Raw genomic sequence first — 24019 nt, 5'->3', positions numbered from 1 at the left:
TGTCACAGCTCACATGCACAGGAGGAGCAGTGACACAGCCAAAAGACAGACCTGGTGATTACCACTTAAATAATCAGCTTACATCAGAGCCTTGGTGCTCAGATTTCCTTTGTAACACCTGGCTTTTCTCCCCACCCTTATGCTTCCACTGTACAAGGTCTTGCTCAAACCATCCTCTACTGTTCTGCTACGTACTTGTAAAGACTTCGGATTTCTGCTTCTTAGGATTTCTTGGAAGTCTCCCAGGGAATCACCTGGGAGGGCACTGGGCAGATGGTATCCATTTTCCCTTTAAACCAAAATCAAAGGGTGATGGTTTCCACCTGAATGTGATAAATAGGAAATCTTTGGGATGCAATAGTAATGAGAACTTCCAGCAGACATAACATAAAACCAAAAAAACCTGCAATTAATCTGAAAACTATTTATTCTCCTGCTGCTTACACCCCACTGTTAGTCCACAAGCATTAACATGTCCTGTTAATCACAAAGTTATTGTCTTAACTTATATTTGCTGTTGAAGTGTGCTGGGTTTATTTCAGACCTGAAGAACAGACGTGGTGATGGGTCAGGTGCCAGCATATTGCTCTGACCCACTTCCTGCGAAAGCAGAGTATGATACACACAGTCTTCCAGAGGCTACTTTCCCAGCAGTTATCCACCTCTCCAGAGAGACATGTGAGTGCCTTATACGTAACAGGACAAGTAAGTTTGGATTTGTCTGCAGGAAGCACTAGATCGCTTCACTTCCTGGATCTAGAATTCTGCCTTTTTCTCTTCCAGACTTCCCTAGAAACAGCCCAATTTCAGAACATTTCCAAATCCTGGTCTTGAACAGAAGAACTGGGCTTTAGGTCAAGCCTTTCACGTATACTACTATTCAAAATATCATTATACTGGTATTTTCAGCCTCTAGTTGTTTCTTTAATACATTAGATGCAACAAACTCTCCTTATCCTCATCCTCTATAAGCTTAATTAAAAATGGATTATAATGTGCCAAAAAGCGATTCCTACAGTTAAGGACTTCAGAAATACCAACACCTAGCTCCTGAACCTATAAAATGAGTATTTGTCTCTTTAACTATTTTTAGCAGGCTGACCTCTGAAATATGCTTTCGTTTTAAAGTCTGTGTCCTGGGGCTATTTTAGCTCTTTGTTTTGTTCTTTTGGGGTTTTTTTCCCCCTCACCTATCTGTAAACAGTAGAGGGAAAAAACAAGCCTATATTTTGTCTGGCAAGTGCTATTCATGAGACAATCAAAAGACATGGGCATCAACTGAATTAACAAGTAGACATGCTGTTGTTACACTCCGATGTTATTTTCAACCACTGCATGATCTGGTGGAAATCATAAAGCAAGGCTTAAAATGCAAGAGTGGAAATCTGGACACTCCATCCAGAGCAACAGTTTTGCACTTGCCTGTAACTGCTTTTGCTTGAATGAGTCTCTCTTCTAGGTAGTTTTCTAATAGCAGTTTAACTTCCCAGGCTTAATGCGGGAGCTTTATGCCATTTGGATTTTGGTCAGAAAGTTTGCCAAAGAACAGATTCATTATCTGTCTCTCCAAGAGCAAAGATGAACAAACTGTTATTTCCTTTGTAACCTTTATTAAATTGAACATGTGCTATGCCTTTGTGCTTTTGGAGGAGCTAATTTCTGACCTAGTTGTGGATTGCCCTAGCCACGGTACTTAAATGTCCTATTTTCCTGTCCTAATTTCCCTTTCTCAATCTACAATGCTCCACTGCACTAAAAAAAAAAAAAAAAAGCTAAACAATTTTGTACATTTTTTCTTCTCTGCAGAGAAGTACCTCCAATCCAAACAACACAAATAAGTTTATTCTGTATGCTTGACTTGTCTCTCCATCGTGTCTGGCTTGTAATGATCATCATGAAACACTACCACAACACCTTTGTGTCAACCTGTAAGACAGCAAAGATTAATCCAACAGCTACACTTACCCATGCTATTCCTCACTGCCTGGTGCCAGAAAGGGCTTCTTTAAGGTGGAGGATGGGATGGCACAAGCGCAACAGCAGTGCTGGGAACTGGTTTTGTTCCAGGAAGTAGGGAGGACGTCATGACTGCATGGAAACAACATGGCACAGCCAATTCATTACTAATACATCAGGAAATAACTGTGGTATATCCACAGGAAATTTGTGCTGAATTAAAAAAAAAATCTCGACTGTTACTGCAGATAACATTTCAAGTGTATGTTTTATTGACTCCGTATATTCAGTCATAGGTTACTGACAACTAAGGTGACTAACTGACATGACTCAATAACTGAGGGGGTTCAGGTGACTGAGATGACTCAGATTTCCCTGTTCAACGACACAAGAAATGACAGGACTTTGGTAACTCTACATCCATTGAGAGACACAGTTGATGACAACCAGCATTTTACTTCACAGACTTTGCTGACAGATTCTACAGTTGTCATCAAACTTCAGACATACTTAACTGGCCCAGGGACAGGAACATACTTTAATGATCAACTGCAAAGGTAAGATAAGGCCTTTATTTACTCCAAGTTAAGCCAGCTGAAACCCTGCCCCTTTGTGCGTATACACTGTTCACCTCAAAACTAACATCTAAATATGTCAACTGTACACAATAAATACTACTCATAGAAACAACTGGCTTTTTTTAACCCTCTTTTCCCCCTCCCTGATTTTGATGTGCATGAGAGACTTCATACAAACAACAGGGAAAGAAAAATGACTTTGCAAAACAAAGAGTGAAATAAAATACTCAAAGTGCTGTCAACAACTCATTGTAAACCTGGGAAAAATAAAGTGATAAAAATCAATTTCTGCAAACAACGTTTCAATCACAGTTTCAGACATGCCATAATAGTAGAGAGAAAGAAAGGAGGTCACACATTCTTAATTTTAAGACAATGTATATACTTCAGGAGAATTTTGTATATATTTGAGCCTTTACATTTCAAGCTTGTGCTTCAGAAGTGATACAGACCTTAAGATTTCACACACATAATAAATAACAGAAACCAGCAGCAATCATGGGCTCACAGGCTACAGAAACAGAAAAGATTTGCCTACAAGCTGAGTTTGCATTCACATTGTTTCAGCAGAAGGCCCCATGCAGAAAACCTCCTAAAACCAATGCAGCTGATGTGAGTTTACCAGGAAAAGAAGTGTAAACTACCCAAACGACTTCATTTGAAGCTTTTCTGACTTGTAAAAAGCGTGCCAGCATTGAGACCCAGTAACTCTATGTTTTCACTCCCCTTTCCCTTTGCAGGAGCATTTACTTTTTGTACTGTCTTGTAAGTGCACATCAGCAGCATTACAAGTGCCCAGTGTACTCTCCCCCCTGCTGCAGTTTCCCATGAAAGAAAGACTAATTCACGCTGTTTGTAGCCCCTCTTGTTGCCAGCAGTGCCATTGAAATACACCAAAGAAGGTCAGGAGAACAAAGACTGTGCAAGGAAGCAGAGAACAAGCAAGTGAGGGAAGAAAAGGAGAAGGCGTATTCTGCTCTTGGTTATGTCTGGCAGCTCTGAATTCATGTAACAGATGGGAGTGCAGCATTTATCCCCTACAGAGACAAAGGCTGAGGAGACAAACACTTAGAATCCTCACTTGGACCAGCTATTTAAATAACCTTAAGAAAAAAAAAATCAAATAAACACTATCTATGTTTTCCCTACAAAGGGAGAAAGATTTCCTTCCAACTCCAGGAGACTCTTTCCATAACTAACAAATTATAATTAGCCATTTAAAAGAATTAAGCCAATTTAGTTCCAGCCAAAATACAAGCTAAGTGCTGAAGTCTGATGTGGAATGGGAGCACAGATGTACTCCTATCCACTATCAGAAACTACAGCAGTCAGCACAGACGACTGCTGTATCAGCAAAAGTATTATTCTAAATCCAAATTTGTACCATAACTTGTAAACAAAATTGGAAGGGGGTGGGAGAGGGAGAACTAGACCCCTGCTACATTCATTTGTCATAGCTCTATTTACTTAATTGGAGCCTTTGATTGTTTATACCAGCTGAATTGTGCCCCAGAGTTTATGGTCAGAGGTGGGTATGAACCAAGTTGCATTAGACATGGTTCGATGCCTGCCTGAACATGAAATAGGAAACATGTAAGAGGTACTTCCCAGCCACAAAGGGCTGTAGGAGCTGGGTCCCTTAATAAGAAACACCAGCATTAATTAAAAAAGTGGAGGTATATCTTTTAATAATTAACTGTGAAAGAGATCTCCTAAGACCAAGGGCAGCGGATGATAATATTGAATAATTCAGCACTATAACCAAAGGAACAATGGTACAGTAACTTTAGATGTGAGCATTTGCAACAAAATCCAACAAAAACATTTGATATGCTGATGGTTTCTTGTGTTCAGGAATGGGTATACACTCAAGATAGTCTTTCATGTTGAGTAGACATCAAAGAATTTCTGAAACTGGTATTTTCAAAAAAATTAAAAACAGCCAGTAAAATTGCACTGAACCAAATGACTTTATACTGGGTTTATGCTCTGCCAGATTTGGGCCCAAAAGATCAGAAGCGTGGACCAGTAAAGGCAGTAGTTCCAGTCATTAAATCTGCATTTCCAATAGGCCAAATTAGCCACAATGTCAAGTCAGTTTAATTATCAAGGTGAAAAAAAACCCCAAAAAACCAACAGATTTTTAACTCCTCCTGTCACTTCACAAAACTCCAGCAGCAGGGATAGTCTGTGTCTGTCAAGTTTAGAAACAAACATACATAAAACTTCAGCAGCTGTTGAGCATTCAGATTTAATTTGTGGTCACAAATATTAGAGAATTTTAATTTGTTGCCTGTCTACCAGCTGAGAGGTAGATATACATCAGTAAAAAAATGAGTGTTTGCTATTGCATGAGAAAAAAATGTGTGTTATATTTAATTGCAGAAGTCTGGCAAAACATCAAAGAAAATGAAAAAAAGATGTTTAAAATAAAAAAAAGAAAAAACAAAAGATCTGAATGACAGACTAGGAAAGACAAAGCTGCTGTTCAACTGCTCTCTGTCTCACTGTTGGCAAGGATTATTTGCCTGCTGGGGCTTCCCTTAGCAGATGAAGGCCAGCCAAATTACAGAAAACAAAATGCTTTTGGAATTTCCTCCTTGAACTGTTTTGATGACAAGTTCCTATTAAGAATTGTTGTGAATTTATCAGAAAGTAGATGCAGCTTCCTCTGCTTACTAGGAACTGACCATCCCAACTTCTTCTCTGACACCAAACCCTGATAAAGTAAAACTACTGTGCGATGTACCCCTACAGACATCCCGAGGGAGAAACACGTGTCTCTTTGTCTCTTTGTGAATCCCAGCAGAAAAGATAAGAAACTGTCTTGGACATTAATCCTGCAACACATGTCCATGTTGAAATAGCTGTCAGTTATTAGATTTATTGTAGCTATTATAAAGCATCATTCAGCAGAGCCCAGCCCATGGCGACTGTGGAGACAGGATTTTGGAAAGTTCTAGCAAAGAGGGACACCACTCGAGCCTATTGAGAACAGCAATAAGAACTAGGTACCAAATAGCAGGAAATTACTGACAGACGGTTTTGTAAAGTGAAATAATTGTAAGTGAAAACATTTAACCCCCAAATTAAGGAAATGTACAGATTAAACATGTAACGAAGCACACTGAAAACACGACTTAGAAGAAAAAAACGTAAATAAAAAAATGTTAAAAATAGAAATAAGCAGACAGTGGAAGCGTTAGGTTGCTGGTTGGACTTCATGACCTTAAAGGTCTCTTACAACCCTGATGATTCTGTGATTAGCTGGTAAAACTAACAGCACTCCCGAACACTTTCACGGCCTGCACAAGTAAATCCCTGGATGTCTCCTCGGGATTACACAGGCCATCGACTGTAGGTACGTGCCGCCCCGAGCGAGCCGCGAGGAACCGCCCGTGTCCCGCACAGAACGGTCCGACTCGCAGGCAGCGCACGCAGCCGGGGCCGCGGGGCAGGCGGGGCCGCGGGGCGGGCGGCGCGGCGGGACCGGGGCCGCGGCGGGGCGGAGGGGGCGAGGCCCGGGCGTGTGTCGTCACAATAGCGGGGAACGTGGCGCGCTCCCGCCCCCCGGGGACGCGCCGGGCCCACCCGGGATCGCGGAGCGGGATCGCGGCGCCGCCGGAGAGAGGCCGGCGGCGTGACGTCACCGCCCACATTTGCATACATTTACCTTTGCGCCTGGCGGCGGCCAATCAACGGGCGCCGCTCACCTGCTGCGGCCGCACCCGCGCGCGCCGGGGGCGGGGCTGCGGCCTCCTAGCGCTGCCGCGGAGCTGCGGCCGCTGAGCGGGGCCGGTGGCGGAGCCGGTGGCGGAGCCGCGATGGCGTGCGGGGGCTTCGCCTGCTCCAAGAACTGCCTTTGCGCACTCAACCTGCTCTACACGGTGCGTGCCCGCCGCGCTTCGCCGGGCCGGGCCGGCGGGGACTCCCTCGCTCCGCCGCTGGGTGGGGAGGGGAGGCTCGCCGCGCTTCTCCCGGCGGGCCGTGGCTGTGGGGCTGGGGGCGTTCCGGGGCGCGGCCGCCGCTCGGTCGCGGCCTCCGTCTCGGGACGATGGGATGGGATGGGATGGGGGTGGTGTGCGTGAGGAGGTGACAGCGCTTAGGCCGAGCTTTGTCACATCGCAGACGTGGCTTCTCAGGATCAAAATCCAGGGCGGTCCGGGAGCGCTGCCCGCCCGGGGCGGCGGGGGGGGTGTCTCATCTCCCGGAAAGAGCGGCTCCAGGGCCCGGCCCGCCCGTACCCTTTTTCTCCATCTGGAAAGGGCGCTGCAGCAATCCAGGCGTGAGGCAGAGAAGGGTTTGTTTTGTTATTCCTCAGCCAGGGAGCAGCGCCGACATAAGTGCAGCTCGGTTAGTCACAAGGCCCCGAGGCTTCCCCCCCCCCCCCTCCGCTGTCCCCTGGGATAGCCCTGGTAGCAACAAAGTCCGGCTGCTTTGGGTGGTGGGAACATACGTGAGAGGGAGGGAAAAAGTCGTATGTTAAACTGAAATAACTGACCTGCTGAGGAGCTCCAGACAGGTGCCTGGTTTTGTTCCAGCATGTTGGAGGACCTGTTTTCAACAGAGAAGAATAAAATCTCCAGTTGTGGTATAGCTGTGGGTTTCTTTCCCCTCACTGTCTATTTTTAAATGACACAGAAATAGGAAGAAACAGGAGTAAGTGTAATGGCTTCCTCTCACAGCACATCTGGAGAGGTAGTATGTCCTCTAAAGTTTCAAGTTAACAACTGTGCTTGAGGATGACTTTCAGCAGACTGAGACTGGGGCCAGCGGGTGCTTGTGGGCAGTTCTGTAGGTGCTTTTCCAAAAGCACTGCCTGACCTCGACCGAAGGCAAGAGGGGAGAACAAACAGGTCTAATGCCATTCATCAGAACAAACAGAACAGCTGGTGTTTACTGGACCTGATGGTGATCCCCAGGATGAAGCATGAATGGGTGTAGAAGTGCCTGTGCTGAAGCCATAGCTAATTGTTGTTATAGTCTTTGGTGTATGAGGTGGACCCTCCCCCTTTCCTCAGGAAAGAGCAGAACAGAAACCTTCATGTAGGAGAGGCTGCACTACTGCTTGTCCTCTTTCCTTAAAGGAGCTTGCAGAGTGGAATATGTCCCTGAAAAAGCATGCTTAGGCAGCCCAGCCTACCCACTGTAAAAGTCAGCTGGAATCCCTGTGATACTTTCTGTTACCCATGCTACCCCCAGCCAGAATGAAGGTGAGCAGATAGGCATGGTGTTGTTTGGTATCTATAGCTGAAGGTAAGTTCAGGGTATGTACACTCTCATGATTGCAGCTAAGTTAGAATCAGATTGAAAGGGACTCTGATCATCATGATCAACTTTTTGTGGGATTTTTCCGTCCCAAAGGGTGGGTTATAGTTGGATTGTCCCATCCCAATTTCACTTTTTGGTAAACAAGGGGCTAATGCAAGACTTCCTTTGTTATTGTTGTTATTCCTTGAGTGACAGAAGAGTGAGAGAAATCTCGATCTTTCTCGTATAATAAGTGCACAAATCTCATTGTACTGTCCTATGCACAGCAGGTGTTTTTTTTGAAAGACTCCATCACTTAATTCCTACAGCCATATATTAACCAGGTGTCAGGAGTCTGCCTGGTCTTCTGGGTATATTTGGCCTCAGCAAGGGTGGGTTGATCTTTCAGACCTCTGTAGTTCTGTCTGTGATACCTGTACAATGCACCTGTGATCTCAGTCTTGCTCTGATGAGTAGAATTTACTTTGTGGGTGTCACTTGGTATTCTGTCATTTGACCTGTGCAGAACATATATTTTTACTGAAGAGAAGGAATGACTTCTTTGAATGATAGTTACTGGAATATCCAATTGTTATTGCTAGTCTTGTTTATAAGTTACAGACAAGTTAAAAGACTAACACTTTTAAATTCAGAGCTGCAGAAATAATATTTAAGGTGGTTACTTGGCCTGGTGGGTTGATCTAGTAAAATGTGTGGGCTTCTCTGTTCCTTGGTTAGACAGAAACCTGAAAATACAAGACTTGGGTTACAACAGCACACTGAATCATGGGCTTATCTTCTCTCAGCTGGAAAAAAAATATGAAAGGCAATCAGACCAATAACTTCATCATCTTTTTAAACAATGTTAATTCACTAATAAGTGGTGAGAAGGGACTAGTGGGTGTAAGAAGGGATAGGTAACGCTTCTTAAATGTTTTTGTAGCGAGCACTAATGTCTGTATGACATGCTTGGAATGAATTAGACCTCAGAACTGTATATTGGGGGTTATGGCTTATATTTTGCTTTTCTTTAAAACACTCCTAGATATTGGAGCTTTTTTTTCTTTTTTTTTTGTTTTTGTAAGTGCTGTCTTGTTTTACTTTTTATAGTAGTACATCAGTAAAAATATATCTCCTGGCAGTAATAAGTTACTGGTTTAAGGCAAGAAACCAGAAACCCAGTAACCTTATTGCTCACTTAATGTTTTTTTCAGATGTTACTTTGCTGATGACTTTTGGTTCTTCTCTGGATTAAGTTAATGTCCTTAAGCCCTGATTCTATTTTTAAATTTATTTTATATTCTGGCATTATACTGGGCCTTGCTGACTTCAGTATGGTTCCTTATGGGTAGAGGAAGAGTAAAGAAAAATAATTGAGCCTGTTTATTGACTCTGTGCATATAATGACATATAGTGCTGGAATAAAGCCTTACATGGAAGAACTGTCTGTATACAAGGACCTTTAAAATAATAGTTTTGGGTATCTGAGCAATTTTGTCTTTATTTATTTGGTCATATCTACATTTCTCATCAAATGGAAAATCTATACAAATTGCTAAAAATGCCTGTCTGCAAAATTAATCCAAATTCAAGGATGTATTTGCAGCTAAAGACTTCTAATCTTCCAGGTATGAGAACTCTAGATGCTCACTTTAAGTAGATATTTGCTCACTTTAACCAGACAAGGATTTCAGGACAATGTTCCTTCCAAGGAAGTCTTCAGTAATTGTGTTTAAGTGTGAACAGTTAATATCCAATTTCAGATCAGATTTTCAGAGAGGAAAGGGAGATTCCCAAGTCCTATCTAGTGGTGAAAGATTGAAGTGGTAGGTGGGCCACAAGATTAAATATTTAAATATATATTAAAAAAATACAGTTCATTTGAATGTTGTGTGCTGGTTTTGTCACCCAAGCAACTACTTAATTTTTGCTGCAGCACCAAACATGAAATGTTTGTTTCAGTATGTAAACATATTTGTTTTGATGAGCAGGCTTTCAGTTTTTCTTATACCTAGAGCAGCCACTTGACTTAAAGTAAAATGTGTGGTACCTTTACCATTAGAATACCATTTTTATTAGCACAAAGCTCATCCTCCAAAAGCATCCACATTTCCTCTTGATGCTAGAAAGTAACTTATCAAAGTAATTTTCTTTTTATATTACTTTGCTCTCTGAAACTCTTTTTTTATTTGCCTATTAAGTGTCCTGGTTTTTGCATCCATTGTCAAAGCATTGTGCTTGGAAGTTTGGTTTTTTCTTTTTTTTTTTTTTTTTCCCCCATCACTGCCTCTTGTTCTCTGGGTGTGTGCCTTATGCCCTCTTTATCAAAATTGCTTTACTGGTATTATTGGAATATGCAAACATGAGTACAGAAATTCTCAGATTGTCACACAACGTGTGCTTGGCATCATAGACTTTTTTTGGGTTGGAAGGGACCTTAAAAACCATGTAGATCCAATCCCCCTGCCATAGGCAGGAACCTTCCACTAGACCAGGTTATTGAAAGCTCCAGCCAACCTGGTCTTGAAGATTTTAATAGAGTTTTTAATTCATAGGGTTTTTTGTAATGTTTGTCTTACATGCAGAGTTCCTAATGCAGACGAGTGACCATGTTACATCTTCCGTGCAAATCTGTCTTCTTCATCTTTTTGCTGCATAGGGGAAACCTGGTGTTAAGAGGCAGGGTGAACATCTGGATTTTCCTGGGGATAGAGAGTGTGACTGTCTTCTGTGTTATCTCATAATTCCTGACTAATGTGGTGGCTACATGGAGCCAGGTACAGGCAGCCAGGAATAAGAGAAACGCAGTTCTTGCCTCTAGTGGCAGTTTCTTTCACAGTGGTAAGTGGATCTGTGATCTCTGAGTGAAGTTCTGTTTTGGTTTGTGTAAGTTTGCTTTTGGCTGTAAGAAGTAAATAGGCTGCTGTTTGCTCTGTCTGACGGTCTGCAGTCAGCATTTAGGAGTTCAGCATCAAAAGGTTGCCCCAGCACCAGCCAGTGCTGTGCTGGTCTAGCTCAGCATCATGACTGGATGCTCAGCAAATGGGGCAGGTTACCTTGGAGCCATTTCTGTTGCTCTCAAGGACGGGTTGAAGGTGGCAGTATAAGCTGTGCTATCGAGCCTGGACATGTAAATAAAACAGTGGTACAGAAGCTGCCAGGTATTTGGCAAGGAAGGTTGATGGTTTTTGTTTTCCTTGGCGTTTTGGAAAGGTTTCTATGCTCACACTTGAGAACACATAAGAGTACAGCAAAATTACAAATCCATATTGGGAAATGTTTTGCCTCTGCCTTGGGAATCCCCTCAGCTATACCATGTGTCATCTTATAGCCAAAGTGACAACAGTTTGTGGTGGCATCTCAGAATCGAGTTGTGTGCTGAGTCTGTAGACTCAGGAGTGGGTTTTGGTTTCTCACTTGTCTTGCACACAGTGCACAGTAGCATTTAGAGCTATGAAGGCAGACTGCCCTTAGGGAAGGAACAGGAGAATGACAGGGCACAGAGAAGGAGGCAATATGGAGCATGGTATGGTTTGATACTGCTGATCTTTTCAGCAGTTTGATACTGCTGATCTTTTCAGCCGAGTGGTGCAGATGAGAGACACCTTGAAACCAGGGCAGTTATTGAAAAGCCCTTTGAGCGCCCTATAGTAGCCTTGTAGTTACATCATTAGTTGTGTTCTTTGTAGTGTTGTTTTTGTTTTGAGGGAGATATATGTATGGAAGAAGGATCCGGGGGACCATCAGACTTCGTGAAAACATTTTGCAGCCTCTTAAAAAGCAACGAACAAATACGAAAACGCAAGTAAACATTTTAGGAGACAGTTGTTCTTGTTACTTAGTGAAAAGCTTTCGTTTCCACAGACCAGGGAATATTAAACGGTTAAATTTCACTGACATTATAGCATGAAAGTAGTTACATGGCCAATAACATAACTCTTTACTAGGCCTGAAACTGAAAGAACAGGCTTTTGTGATAAGAGTCAGGAATGCTGCCTTTCACATAAATTGCTTTTTCACACTTCGTGTCTCAAGGTTGTTCAGTAACCAGACTACTGGTCACTCTTCTTTTAAGTAAGTTGTGTAGTAGATTTTGCTTTCTGTTAGAAACCCTTTGGAGATACCAAAGCTTTCCTTTTCCTTGCAATAGAGCTGAAGAAATACTGTAAGGAGATAAAGTTGCTTACAGGTGAAGTAGCTTACAGCTGTGATAGAAACCATTTTAACTTAGTCTTAACTTGCTGAAGATATACCACCATATACTGTTGTTTGCCTGTTTTAATGTGATGTTTTTAGATGAAGAAGTGCAGGGAAACAGAATTGTCTTCTCTGTTCTCTCATTGATTCTCTATGGCTGTGCAGAAACGGCCAAGTTGAAGGGGAGAGTGGTGGAAACAGCTCTACTTTCAATATATATGCCATTTGAGGTTTAAGCTTTAAAGCTTCCTTAAAAGTAGTGAAATATGAACTTACACGTTCATATGGAGAGGGAGGTTAGGGAGGATGTATTTCATCATCTGTGTAATCTTTCTGGGTTTAGTTCCTGTTCTGTATCCAGCCTAACAGCTATTCTGTAAATATTTCCATTGTTGGTACCAGTATAAATGCTATCTAATCTCATTACCTGGGAATGGTGAGTCAGTATTTCATGAAATTTAAATTCTGAAATGCGGTTTTTACCTCCTTGGGCTGAAGCTGTAAGAAAGCAGTGGGAACATGAACTTCTGCATATGACTTCCTTCCTAACCAGCAATCCAAGCTAGTTGAAATATCAAGAAGTTGCCAGTTAGTCAAAACAGCAGATTTTCTGGTGGCTTACTGTTGTGGGAAGGAGGAAGTGGTTTTAGCATTTGAATTGTTTCTCAGTGGCATTGTCTGGAGAAATCATGTGTTGATATCTTGGTTTCTTTTTGTAATTTAGACTGTAAGCTTGTACATAAGTATACAAAGGGTATGTGTGAAGAGAAATACATTTTTTCTAGGAGTGAGGAAACGGGCAGCTATGTGCACAAGTGAACTTGAATTTAAAGAGTGTAGCAAATTAGGAGATTTATTAGATTTGTTGTTATTTTTGAAACATCTCTGAAGTTCAAATGTTTGTATATATCTGTATTTTAAAAAAAAAAAAAAGCAAATCCCCGAAAGTGGAGTCTGCTCCATTCCTCTCATCTTCAACTTACAGTCCTTAAAATCTTCCCTGTACAGATACTGACATGGTAGTAACATTTTGTCTAATGACAATATGCTTGATTTTCTTTTTTTTTTTGACTCCAAGGAAGAAATACTCTTGTCTCATGTGGAAAACTACTGATCTTCACTTAGGATTTGTGCTACCTGTAGGTTTGTTCTGGTAAAGCATTTTCTTAATTTCAAATTTATGAGTTTATATGAATGTGTTTACCTGTATTTGCATGTGTGCTTTTTAAGTAAGGTTGCTAGGGTTTATATTGATGAAGGAGATAGTATATAGTAAATGAGGATGTTAAATTTTTAAAATACTGTCACCCCTCCACATGCATATGCTTCCCATGGCTCTGTGCTGCTTTTTTGGTTTGTGGACGGTATGTTCTTGCAGCATCATCCTATACACAAATTACTCCAGTTTGAGATTATTATAAATTCTTTTGCTCTTAATACCTGTTGGTTTTCTATGTGAACGTGCCTTAAGTGAATATGACCTTTTAAATCACTTCTGAGAACAAGACTTGTAGTTGTGTTTTTGAAGGTGTGTAAGTACTTCTGGAGAATCATTCATTGCTCTTTTATTGAAAGACTTCCTTTCATTGTAAGAAGGTGCTTTGTTGATACAGGATGTAGGAGCTATGTAGTGAGCTAGAAGGTACAGAACAGTCCTTTGTCAGTGCTAAATCCATCTCTTATCTGATTGTTGAAACTTTGATTTTTGATGTGGAGAGTGGCAGAGTCTCCATGTGGAAAAGCTGGCTGTGATGTGTGGGAGTGTTGGTTGAAAGGGACTTTTGAGGCTTATCAGTCCAGGCTCCTGCTCAGAGCAGGTTTATGAATAACACTGTCTTGCCAGCTGTGGCATAGTCTGTGGAATCTTGTAAACCTCTTAGAACACAGATTATCAGCTTTCTGAGTGAGGCACCAAACCACCTTGCAAATGTTTCTGATGTCCAGTCCGAACCTCCCAAGCTGTTACTTGTGATACCCAGAAGAGTTTGCCTCCATGGTTTTTGTAGTGTGCCTGCAGCTTCAGTTACTATTTGATTATCCCTAGGCTGCCTCTTTGTCAGGCTGAACAAACCCAGCTCCATCACCTGCTTCTCATCCTCAAGGCTCCAGGCCATTTTCTTGACTCTTACCAGGCTCTCAAATTCCTTTTCAACCTGGGAGGCTTGAAATAGAACACAGTATTTGAGCTTCAGTCTCACTAGCATTGAGTTTCCTTTGATTGCACTCCTTGGCTTTCCCTGTTTGCAGTGAGAGCTGACTCTTGGCTCGTACTCGGCAACCAGTTTGATCTCCAGATCTATCTCAGTAAGGCTGTTGTTCAACCAGTCTGATTCCAGGCTCCACTGAAGCACCCCAGGAGCAGAATTTTGCACTTCATGAGATTCCTGTTGGCTTATTCCTTGGGTTTATCAAGGTCCCTCTGAGTTGTCAGTCCCTCTTCCTTGTTTAGTATCATCCACAAATTTTCTTAGGATTCATTTTGTCTTATGCTCAGGTTGTTGATGAAGATACTGTATAATATTGGTCACAGTATCAGCCCTTGTGGTGCTTCTTACCCTCTACCAGCTGGATGCAGAGCCATTATTGCCCTTTAAGCTTGGCAGTCCCTGTTGCCATCCAGTGTAACAGGCCATTTCTCCAACCCATGCCTTTTCCACTTAGTAGTGAGACTCCTGTGGGAAACTGGATCAGCCCTAATCACTAAAAACTGGACTGTGATTTCATTTATTTCTGGTAGATATATCAAGCAAATATTTGAAGTGTTTGTAACCAAAGCTAGCTTTATGTTTGTAAATTCTTATAGGTAAAATGGAGTTTCACATGTACTTCAGTCTTCCAAAGATGAGACTGATTACTTTGAGGGACTTCTGGTGCTGTGAAATGCGGTCTCAGTAAAATAAAATGTGACATTCAAAAGCTCCATAGAGAGTCCTTTTCCCCTTATTTAGTGGAAATATATGACCTTTTTGTATGTAGGTAAAGCTTGTACATTTAGAATATACATTACATTCATGGCTAGGCTTCACGAACAAAGATTTGGGAAGGGCTCTACCCACATTTGTTACAAGCACGTTGGTGGCTAAAAAGGCCAATGGGAGATAGACAAGTCCAGTTGCAAAAGGCACAGCAGAAAGACTCTTTAGGTGGTATCATCAGCAAGACACGATTCTTTCTGCATTGTCTTTTCTCGAGAGTGATCCTGCATGCGTTCTCAAAAGAAGCAGCAGCGTTATGGATAGTGTGTCTCCAGACCTCCCAACTGGAGGCCAGAGTAGACCAGTGATGAAGATCAATGTGGCCAAGGCTGAGATGTTGTTTCAGGGAGTCCTTGTATCTCCTCTTCGGGGCTCCTCTCTTACAGCAGCCGGTGGCAAGTTCACCATAGAGCACGATCTTAGGGAGGCGGTGGTCCTTCATCCTGGAGACGTGTCCTGCCCATCGCAGCTGTGTTCTCAGCAGCATGGCCTCAATACTTGTGACTGCTGCTTTTTCTAGAACAGATGTATTGGTCACATAATCTGACCAGTGGATGTTTAGGATTGTACGGAGGGAGCGTTGATGGAAGCGTTCTAGGAGTCGCAGGTGGTGGCAGTAGATGACCCATGATTCAGACCCATTTAAAGGAGTAGACAGCACAATGGCTCTGTAAACACTGATCTTTGTGCTTTTCTTCAGGTGTTTATTTCGCCAAACTCTTTTATGGAGTTTTCCAAAGGCACTATATGCCTTTGCTACCCTGTTGTCTATCTCTGTCAATCTTACCATCCGAGGAGATGAGGCTACCTAGGTAATTAAACTGCTGGACTGATTTGAGCTCTGATTGGCCAATGGTGATATGGGGATGAAGGAAGACTTCCTGATGTGCAGGTTGATAGAAAGCTTCTGTCTTCTTTAAGCTGACTTCCAGCCCAAAATTAGTAGTTAGAGTCTCTTTGTTTCACGTATGTTTTACTATGAAGTCTTAGCAGCTTCACTTTTAGAAATACTGCATTTAAATCCTTTCGTGTCAAAACACTGGAATAAGCACTGTTGAATAGTCATTTCTAGTGGTTAAACAGTGTCTAATGCTATGAGCCTTGCATTGTTTTACAGACTTGTAAAACTTGTGCTCAAAACAACTTAAGACATTTTTCCTGTTTGTAGTTGCGTGCGTTTACTTTAGTTTTTCACCTTATGGCATTATAAAACTATATCTAGAGTTATTGCTCAACAGTCATATAGTCCATTCCAAACCTGATAATAAGAGAATAACCATAATGTCATCTTTCAGTCAACACATGGAGGAGTCAGGAACTTAATATTGAATCCGTTTCTGGAATGGTTTGTAAACCTGCAGTCTCCATTTCAGTTTTGAAACACAGAGTCAATTTTCCATGATTTCAAGTGGCAAAACCAATAATGGTTTTGATCCATATCATGGGTCTGCCTAACTGGATACAGCATTTTCATATAGTTTCAACCAGGGACCAGTAGCACAGGTCTGTGATCACACTGAATTTCCAGATTTTTTAAGAAATTGGACAACTTTGTGAAGTGAAAGAAGAAAAAATACAGACTTGGTGTTATGGAGGTAGCACTTGAAAAGGAAACTGATGGCTCTAAAACTTTAATGTGATCCAAAGGAAAACTAAACTATTTTATGTTACTTTATTTTTCAAAGCCATTTAACTGATTCCTGAATATTTGGGGTTCAATAATGTGTTTAAAAAACAGAGATGCTTTTTTTTTCCACTTGAAAACCAAAGCTGGTCTCAATTCTGTATGTGACTGTTCCTACCAGAAAAGCTTTTTGTGCCAGGGGGTCAAGGTAATAACTTCTAGTGTCATATGACTAATTTCATGCACATATCATCAGATTACTATAAGATGAGATGAGTAACAGCAGCAAGAAGGAACTGGTACCCTGTAGTTCATGCACTGTGTTTATCCAGTAGGTGTTATAGGCACAGATTCTGTCTCTTCTTTTAATTCCAGTATTTTAAGAATAAAACTAGTTTCATCTGATTGTTTTGGACCTCTTATCAGATGAGTGAAGAACTGAACATGTTTTGGTATCCTGGAGATAAATTGGTCAAAAGTAAAGGTTTACATTCAGCTCAGTCAGAAAAGTATTGGTGAAAGTCATTAGGAACAAAGTTTCATCTGGTCTTTGTGAAATAAACTGAAATTTGACATTGCCTTTGAGGTTTTTTATAACAGTTTGAAGAGCTGTGTAATGGCAATGCAAGTTCAATGCTTAGAAGTTGATGCAGAGCATGGGACATCAGTCAGCATTTTTTTGATTTGAAGTTGAGTTATGGAATTTCTTTTGTTGCTTGCTTGTTTTTGGTGCTTACGTGGAAAAATAAATCTTGCCGGTGAAATGAGACACTGAAATAAAGTGGATGGGCATAGATGGGAACAGGCAGGTCTTGCATATAACTGTCTGCTTAGCAAGGCTAATTTTTTGTGTACTAACATCAGAAAGTTTATAGCCTTGTGCAAAATGGATTCAGAAAATTTATGTGTGTCAGAGCTGAGATGCTTTGTTTTGGTTTTTTTCTTCCTCCTCTGTAATTTTGATTCATGACACTTTGGCCTGTTGTTTTGGTTTTAAATAAACATGGTAATTGAGGTGTTTTGTTTAAGAGAAACAAATGTGAAATAATCCCAAAACTCTGCTAGTAGTGAACAATTCCTTTGAATTTTTTTTTGTCTCTTCATGTATTGAGAGAAGTGTAGGTCTGACAAATATCCTACTTTTGTTCTTGCAGACCCTTTAATTTCTTTTGTGGATTACTGGCATTTGGTAAAAAGTTTTTTGAGATGTGTTGCTGTGTGAACACACAAAAATCCCCACCCCCTGGGTTTTGATCTTGATGAGCATCTCTACTTGTTTTACTAGCTTTCCTGATGTTATCCTAGATTTCTATGTTTCAAAAGCAGCATTGCATACTTCAGTCTTCTAAAATGTAGTTAAACTGAAAAATATGTGGGTGTATTTGGCATTAAAACCAACAGAAAAGCCCAGCTGTAGGGTAAGTATACTGAAATGATAAATTGGAAATCTCCTCCCCCACCTCTAGGTAAGCAATAAAATGTCATGAGATATGCCTTGTTTGAATGGAAACCAGTGAGCAGGTACAAGTGCTTGCTCTACATCTGTTATCAAATAAAGCCAAGTAGTTGGACTAGACTAAGCACTTACTGTTTTATTTTTTGGGGGGTTTGGTTTTTTTTTAAATAATTATACAACTTCTGGATATTTTTTATGAGGTCAGAGTTCCAAAAAGTTAAAACTTGCATATTAAATTGGTGTCATTTAACAGAGAGTGTAGTGAGTGATGTGTTACACATAGGTCTCTTTCAAACCAGAGAGTGTATTGGACATCTGGGTTGGCTTTGTCTGCTGCTTCACTCCTGCTGTACCTCATTACAGATTTCTCTTCAGCTTTTCATCTCAGATTTTTTTTTTTTTTTTGCTTCTGTGTTTTTTGGCATGGAAACAGGAAAGGCTGGAGCTTCCTGCCCATATAAACAATAAATCCCAGTGAACTAACAGCAACCGATTAAGCCTGCCTTCCCCGAATACCATCTTTAAAAGGAAGGAAACAGCATAAGTATTTTGGGTATTGAAATAGGATTGGGTTAATAGTACAACTGTTTTCTTGAAGAAATATGTAGCAGAGACAAGGCACCTTTATTATTTTACTGCAGATCTAAAAAGTATTTTTATGTGACCGTGTTACCTGTTGTGTTAAATCATCAACTGTGTGAAGACTTCCCCAGTTCATTAATAGAGCTGTATACCCCATTACAGTTAGCTTTGGCAAAGAGCACTTTTTTACGCATCCAGAGCTGCGAAGCTGTAAATTCCATTTTCTTTAAATACACTGCCTAAGTTTCACAAACATCTGGAATTTTCATTCTCATTCAACTGTAGAATTAAAACCGATGATTTTTAGCTTATTTGTTATGTTATGATTTCGGTTAGTGTCTCTAGTCAGTCACAGATAGTGCAACATGGCTTGACTTGTAGGTAGATTAAATTGTTACAGTCCCACATCAACAGTATTGAAGAATATGTGTGCCTTAAAACATCTGGAACTGAAATTACCTCTGCAATGAAGTGGAAGGTTGGTTTGTTTAGGGTTGTGCTTCTTCTCTTTGCACTGGAAAGAAACATTGTGCCTTTCTACTAACAACTTTAATGTAAACCTCTTTTAATACATAGACTAACTTTGTGTTTTCTCTTCCCTCCAGCTGGTGAGCCTGCTGCTGATTGGAATTGCGGCATGGGGAATCGGCTTTGGCCTCATTTCTAGTTTCCGGGTTGTAGGAGTGGTAATTGCTGTAGGAGTCTTCCTCTTCTTTATTGCCTTAGTCGGATTGATCGGTGCGGTGAAACATCATCAAGTATTGCTATTCTTTGTATCCTTCTGATGCATTGCATTGATTGCAGCTTGGTTCAAGCCATGTAAACAACCTGCTCGGTCAGCTGAGACTGATGGGAAATGTGCTTCAGAAACAGAACAGAAATTCACAATCTTACTTTGGTCAAGTACAGTCTAAATTAGACTTCCTTCCTGTTTAACTTTATTTCAGCTTCCTTTTTTTCTCCCTTTTCTGTGCTCTGAAGATAGCATTCATATGTTGTAATTTTTTGACAGCTCTTTATGGTGGCTGATATTGTCACAGGTGCCTCTTACTGTGTGCTCAGTCCTACCCAGAGCTAAAGTATGTGAACTGTTAATGTTTAATGTTTGTGGTCTATGAAAGAGTACTGACCTCCACTTTACAGACAGCTTAATTGTGTGAGGTAAGTATATGCCTCTGAGCACAGCAACCAAATTGTGAAGGTGATCCCCAACTTTCAAAGTGTGATCTTTAATGTCAAAGTTTATTCTTTTTGTTTTATATTGTTTTCAGATGCAATAGTACAAAAGTGAGTGAGGCTGTGTTCCAAGACCAACTCTTAGCTTTTTTTTTTTTTTAAAACCTAGGCTAAAGTTATTTTTTGTAATTAATTACAAGACTATGTAATTGAAAAGAAATGTTCTGAACATGCAACACCCAGAAAAATATTTTCTTTATTTAAGTGAAATATTTTGAAATGACAACATGAGTCTCTAAAACTGGAGGAACTGGCTGTAGATTCTCCTCTCAAAGCTCCTCTTATTAACCTCTCTGCTGATGTTTTCTTGCTAGGCAAGAAATATCTAACCTGGCAATACCAGCTATGTGTAGGAGTAGCCAAAAAGGGACAATATATGGTAATTGAGTTCTGGGAACATTATTTTCCACATCCAGCCAGAATTTGCTTCTATAGTTTTTTTGTGTCAAAAGACTTACCCAGTGAAATACTGAATACCATTAGGTGTATATGTTATAAAAGCAAAATTAATTTGAGAGTATATCCTTAACTACTGTTTCCAGTACATGATTATTCTTCTGCTAGTCTTTATTGTCCAGTTTTCTGTCTCCTGTGCCTGTTTGGCACTAAACAAGGACCAGCAGGTAAGAAAGTGTCTTGATTTCTCAGTTTATCTATAGCATAATACTATAAATACATATGTACACAGGGACACATCTTTGTATATAGTCTTTTACAAAATGGGGAGAGCACATTTGAAGAAAATCAGCATTATCCTATTATTTAAAGACTAGACTTTGGTCAGTGCTTGGCTCTGGTACCTGGAAAGAAATACATCTGGGTCCTAAAATGACTTTCAGATTTTTTTTTTGTTTTAAATTGATTTAATTTTAAGCTTCTTTTCTAGGTTTATGGTCACAGGTATAGCAGCATGGTATCTTGAATATATCATGTGTTCAGCAATTTAAGATAAGCTAATGAAATCTACAGTAATTATAATGAAAATGTGATAAAGCCACTGAATTCTTCTTGTGTAACTGAAAAGGTTGTAACTGCATTAGGAACAGAGGTGACCCTTATGTATGAGAGTAAAACAGTCTTCCATGTGGTATGAGACTTAATTCTTACTGCATAAGGGGTGGGCAAAGGTACAGTGACTGAATAATCGGCTTTTTTTTGTTTAAAGTCTGAGCAGTCCCAGTTAAATTCATTGCATGTCTCATTACTAGTGCTCTTGTTGGGTTTAGGAAAAACAAAGAAAGAAAATTAATTATACCCATGGATGTGCTGCTGTTAGGTGCTGTTATTTCATTAGCTACGCAGGCTGTTTGGGCACTCAGGTAGTTTTTAGTATATTATCCTGTTAAGCATCAATATCTGAAGGTTTTAGTTAGAGCATTATCAACTTGGCCTCATATTGGTTTGCAGTGCAGAACAGTTCAACTAATATATGTATTTGTTTATGCCTTCTAGAGTGAACTGCTAGAGGTGGGATGGAATAACACCAACAGTGCAAGAACAGATATTGAGAGAAATCTGAATTGTTGTGGATTTAGAGCTTTTCATCTGAATGAAACCTGTGCAGCTGTAAGTTCTTCAAGTTTGAAAAAACATAACATTTTCATACTGTGTTCAAAATTTTCAACTGTTTTCATAGTTACAGACAGCAGCCTTTTAACAAATGTGTAAAATAGTTGTTAAAGTGATACTGAGCTCTTCTGGTAATTTACTGGAAAGACAATCACAGAGCACCCTGCAAAGGTTGCTTGCTTTTTGGGAGCCTTTTAAAACCGTTAGAGTTTGTCCATGGCTAGCAGTCTCTTCTAGAGCAAACTAGATGCTTTCAGTCAATGAAGGGTCATCAGAAAATGGAGTGAAATTCTCTGTATCTGCTACAGGATTGTTTTAGAACTCTCCAGTGTAAACCATGTGCACCAATAATAGAGGAATATTCTGGAATGGTGCTGAGATTTGTCGGAGGCATAGGACTTTTCTTCAGTTTCACAGAGGTGAGTAGGAGGTTAGAAAATGGAGTGCTTTTCCCTGACTTTTAAGACTTTGTTTTGTGAAACACTTAATTTTAGGGGATTTATTAGAGGAAATTTCAGTCCTATCTCAGGAGTCAAATAATTTATTAGGTCAAATTTTTCAAGGCTATCAGCTCTCTTAAGTCTGCCAGAAGGAAGGTTTGTCTTTTTTCAGCACTAGATGTTCTTGCAACTCTGTTATTTAGGCAACAAATGGCAGTGTTCAAATGTGGTGCTGTGAAGTTTTAAGTTTTTCAGAAAATTAGTTATTCAGGCTTACTGTTTTCCAACAGTAATAAAAAGAGTGCCATTGCTTTATTTACCTTGTTCCCTCTTCTTCCCACCTACTCCCCTCTCACCCAGACACATAGGCTTTGAGGATTTTTTTTTTTTTTTGGTGCCACCTGTAGTGCAAAGATAGAGTTGCAGGATGAGTGAATTGAAAAAGCAGGTTAAAATAAAAAAGGTCTTTGATTCTTTCCTTTAGTACCATGATGATACATAACTTGCTTTATTGATTAGTGTATAAAAATCCTCAGAGGATGTCTTTTGTGACCCCATAGTAGAGCATGTGAAAATACTCCTCCTGCTGCATAGTGCAGTTTTTAGAAGGTTTGTAGATAGTACAGCAACCAGAGAGATACAGCAACTTATACAGAATCACTCTGATATCAGCCCTCAATTTCCCTACTAAAAAAAAGTGAAGCTGCTGGGAAGGAGGGATGCGGTTGGGGAAATGTCAAGATTTAATAATACATGAGAAAAATAACTTTTGTTAAGTGGTAACTGTAAAATGAAACAATTTGGAGGATTTGTTTATCATTATACTAAAAACAGATTTGTGAATACTGATCATTTGGGGAAGGGGAAGAATAATTTAACTCTAGACATAACTATAGGTAATATTTTATATTGCATTGTGGATACAGTGTTGGCTTTTTTGTTTTGTTGTTCTCTCTGTTGCCAGGAATGAATTTTTTTCTGATAAGGTGCATTCTTGTTTCTAACTGAGAAAGCTGGTGTGTGGCTGTACAGTTTTAGCAGCAGTAAAATATCCTAAACTTGTGTTTAAAACAAATTTTGTAAAACTGATAGAAGATGAGGTGGAGAGCCTCTGCTTAATGATATCTTTGGTTTTTATTTTCAGATTCTGGGAGTCTGGCTGACTTATAGATACAGGAACCAAAAGGATCCCCGTGCAAACCCTAGTGCATTTCTTTGATAAGCTTATAAAGGACTGAATCTTCTCTCTGCACCCTCTACTTAAAAATACTGATTCTCCATAGTTTGATATTTCTTCATAATAGGAATTCTACGTGTACCCAAAATAAAATTTAATTTCCATAAGAAATGTGTAGTTTTCATATTTAATTTCCGCTATTTTTCTTCTAAGAATCTCTATCTTAAAGTAGATGGGTGCATTCAGTAGCTGGGCAGAGTTTAACTGCTGGTTAAATAACTCTCTTGAGACTTTGTTAATTGATACAGTGAACTCTAAACAGTGAGTTTTATAGCACTACTGGCTTATCTGGTGTCAAAAAAACCCCAGAAGTATTTTCTGCTGTATTCACTGATTACAAAAATTCACATGAATTCTCATTAAAATGATAAAAATGTATGGTGGATGGTTGGGTATGATTTGCCTAGGTTTTAGGATGAACTCTAGTAAACTTTTTTGTCTCCATTTTCCTGTTAAGGTAAAAATAGAAGCTAAAGATGTTATTTTCTGTAGTGCACATACATGTATGTTAATGACTACTGTAGTCTTCACCCCTCCCCTTCCCTGTTTGTTTAGGCTTTCTGTAGCTTTAGAATTTTGTTGAGAATAAAAAATAATTTTAATGGATATTGTCACTACGAGAACAATGAATGAAGAAAACCAGGAGAATGTAATCTGCAGCTGATTAACTTGAAACTTTTTTTTCTTTGACAAGTGAATGAAGTCTGGTATTTGCACAATCAATGTTGGAATCAATGTCTGTCATCTCTGATGTAAGAAACTTGATGTCTGGAAAGTTGTTGTACAGTTACTTTTTTTGGATGGTGTAAAATTATTGTTGTAATAACTCAGCAGTGTATATTTCTCTGTCATCCAGATAACAGTCTTGATTTCATGAGAGATTGAATGATGTGTAAAAAAGAAAGAACAAACAAACAAA

At 40.0% G+C, this 24019-nt stretch overlaps 1 protein-coding gene and 2 long non-coding RNA genes across 4 annotated transcripts in view; 1 reads left to right on the top strand and 2 right to left on the bottom strand.

Annotated features, from left to right (window-relative positions):
- Positions 1–1941, bottom strand: part of LOC135424620 (uncharacterized) — a 4074-nt gene extending 2133 nt beyond the window's left edge. Inside the window, exon 1 of the long non-coding RNA XR_010435284.1 lies at positions 196–1941. This is a non-coding gene — a long non-coding RNA (uncharacterized LOC135424620). The remainder of the gene's footprint in view (positions 1–195) is intronic.
- The window catches only part of LOC135424605 (uncharacterized), a 16251-nt gene extending 9956 nt beyond the window's left edge, over positions 1–6295 (bottom strand). For both annotated transcript variants that reach the window (XR_010435279.1, XR_010435281.1), the window contains exons 1-2: positions 6208–6295; positions 1966–2088 (exon numbers count right to left, since the gene is read on the bottom strand). This is a non-coding gene — a long non-coding RNA (uncharacterized LOC135424605). The remainder of the gene's footprint in view (positions 1–1965; positions 2089–6207) is intronic.
- Positions 6292–24019, top strand: TSPAN13 (tetraspanin 13). Its single transcript, XM_064676021.1, has 6 exons — positions 6292–6421; positions 19224–19391; positions 20397–20477; positions 21307–21420; positions 21732–21842; positions 23008–24019. The coding sequence occupies exons 1-6, from the start codon at positions 6359–6361 to the stop codon at positions 23080–23082; spliced, it is 612 nt and encodes a 203-aa protein (XP_064532091.1). The 5' UTR covers positions 6292–6358; the 3' UTR covers positions 23083–24019.

This window comes from Pseudopipra pipra, chromosome 1, assembly GCF_036250125.1.
Source record: "Pseudopipra pipra isolate bDixPip1 chromosome 1, bDixPip1.hap1, whole genome shotgun sequence".
Classification (NCBI taxonomy): Eukaryota; Metazoa; Chordata; class Aves; order Passeriformes; family Pipridae; genus Pseudopipra; species Pseudopipra pipra.
The sequence above is the reverse complement of the archived record's forward strand: the minus strand, read 5'-3'. Positions and strand labels throughout refer to the sequence as shown.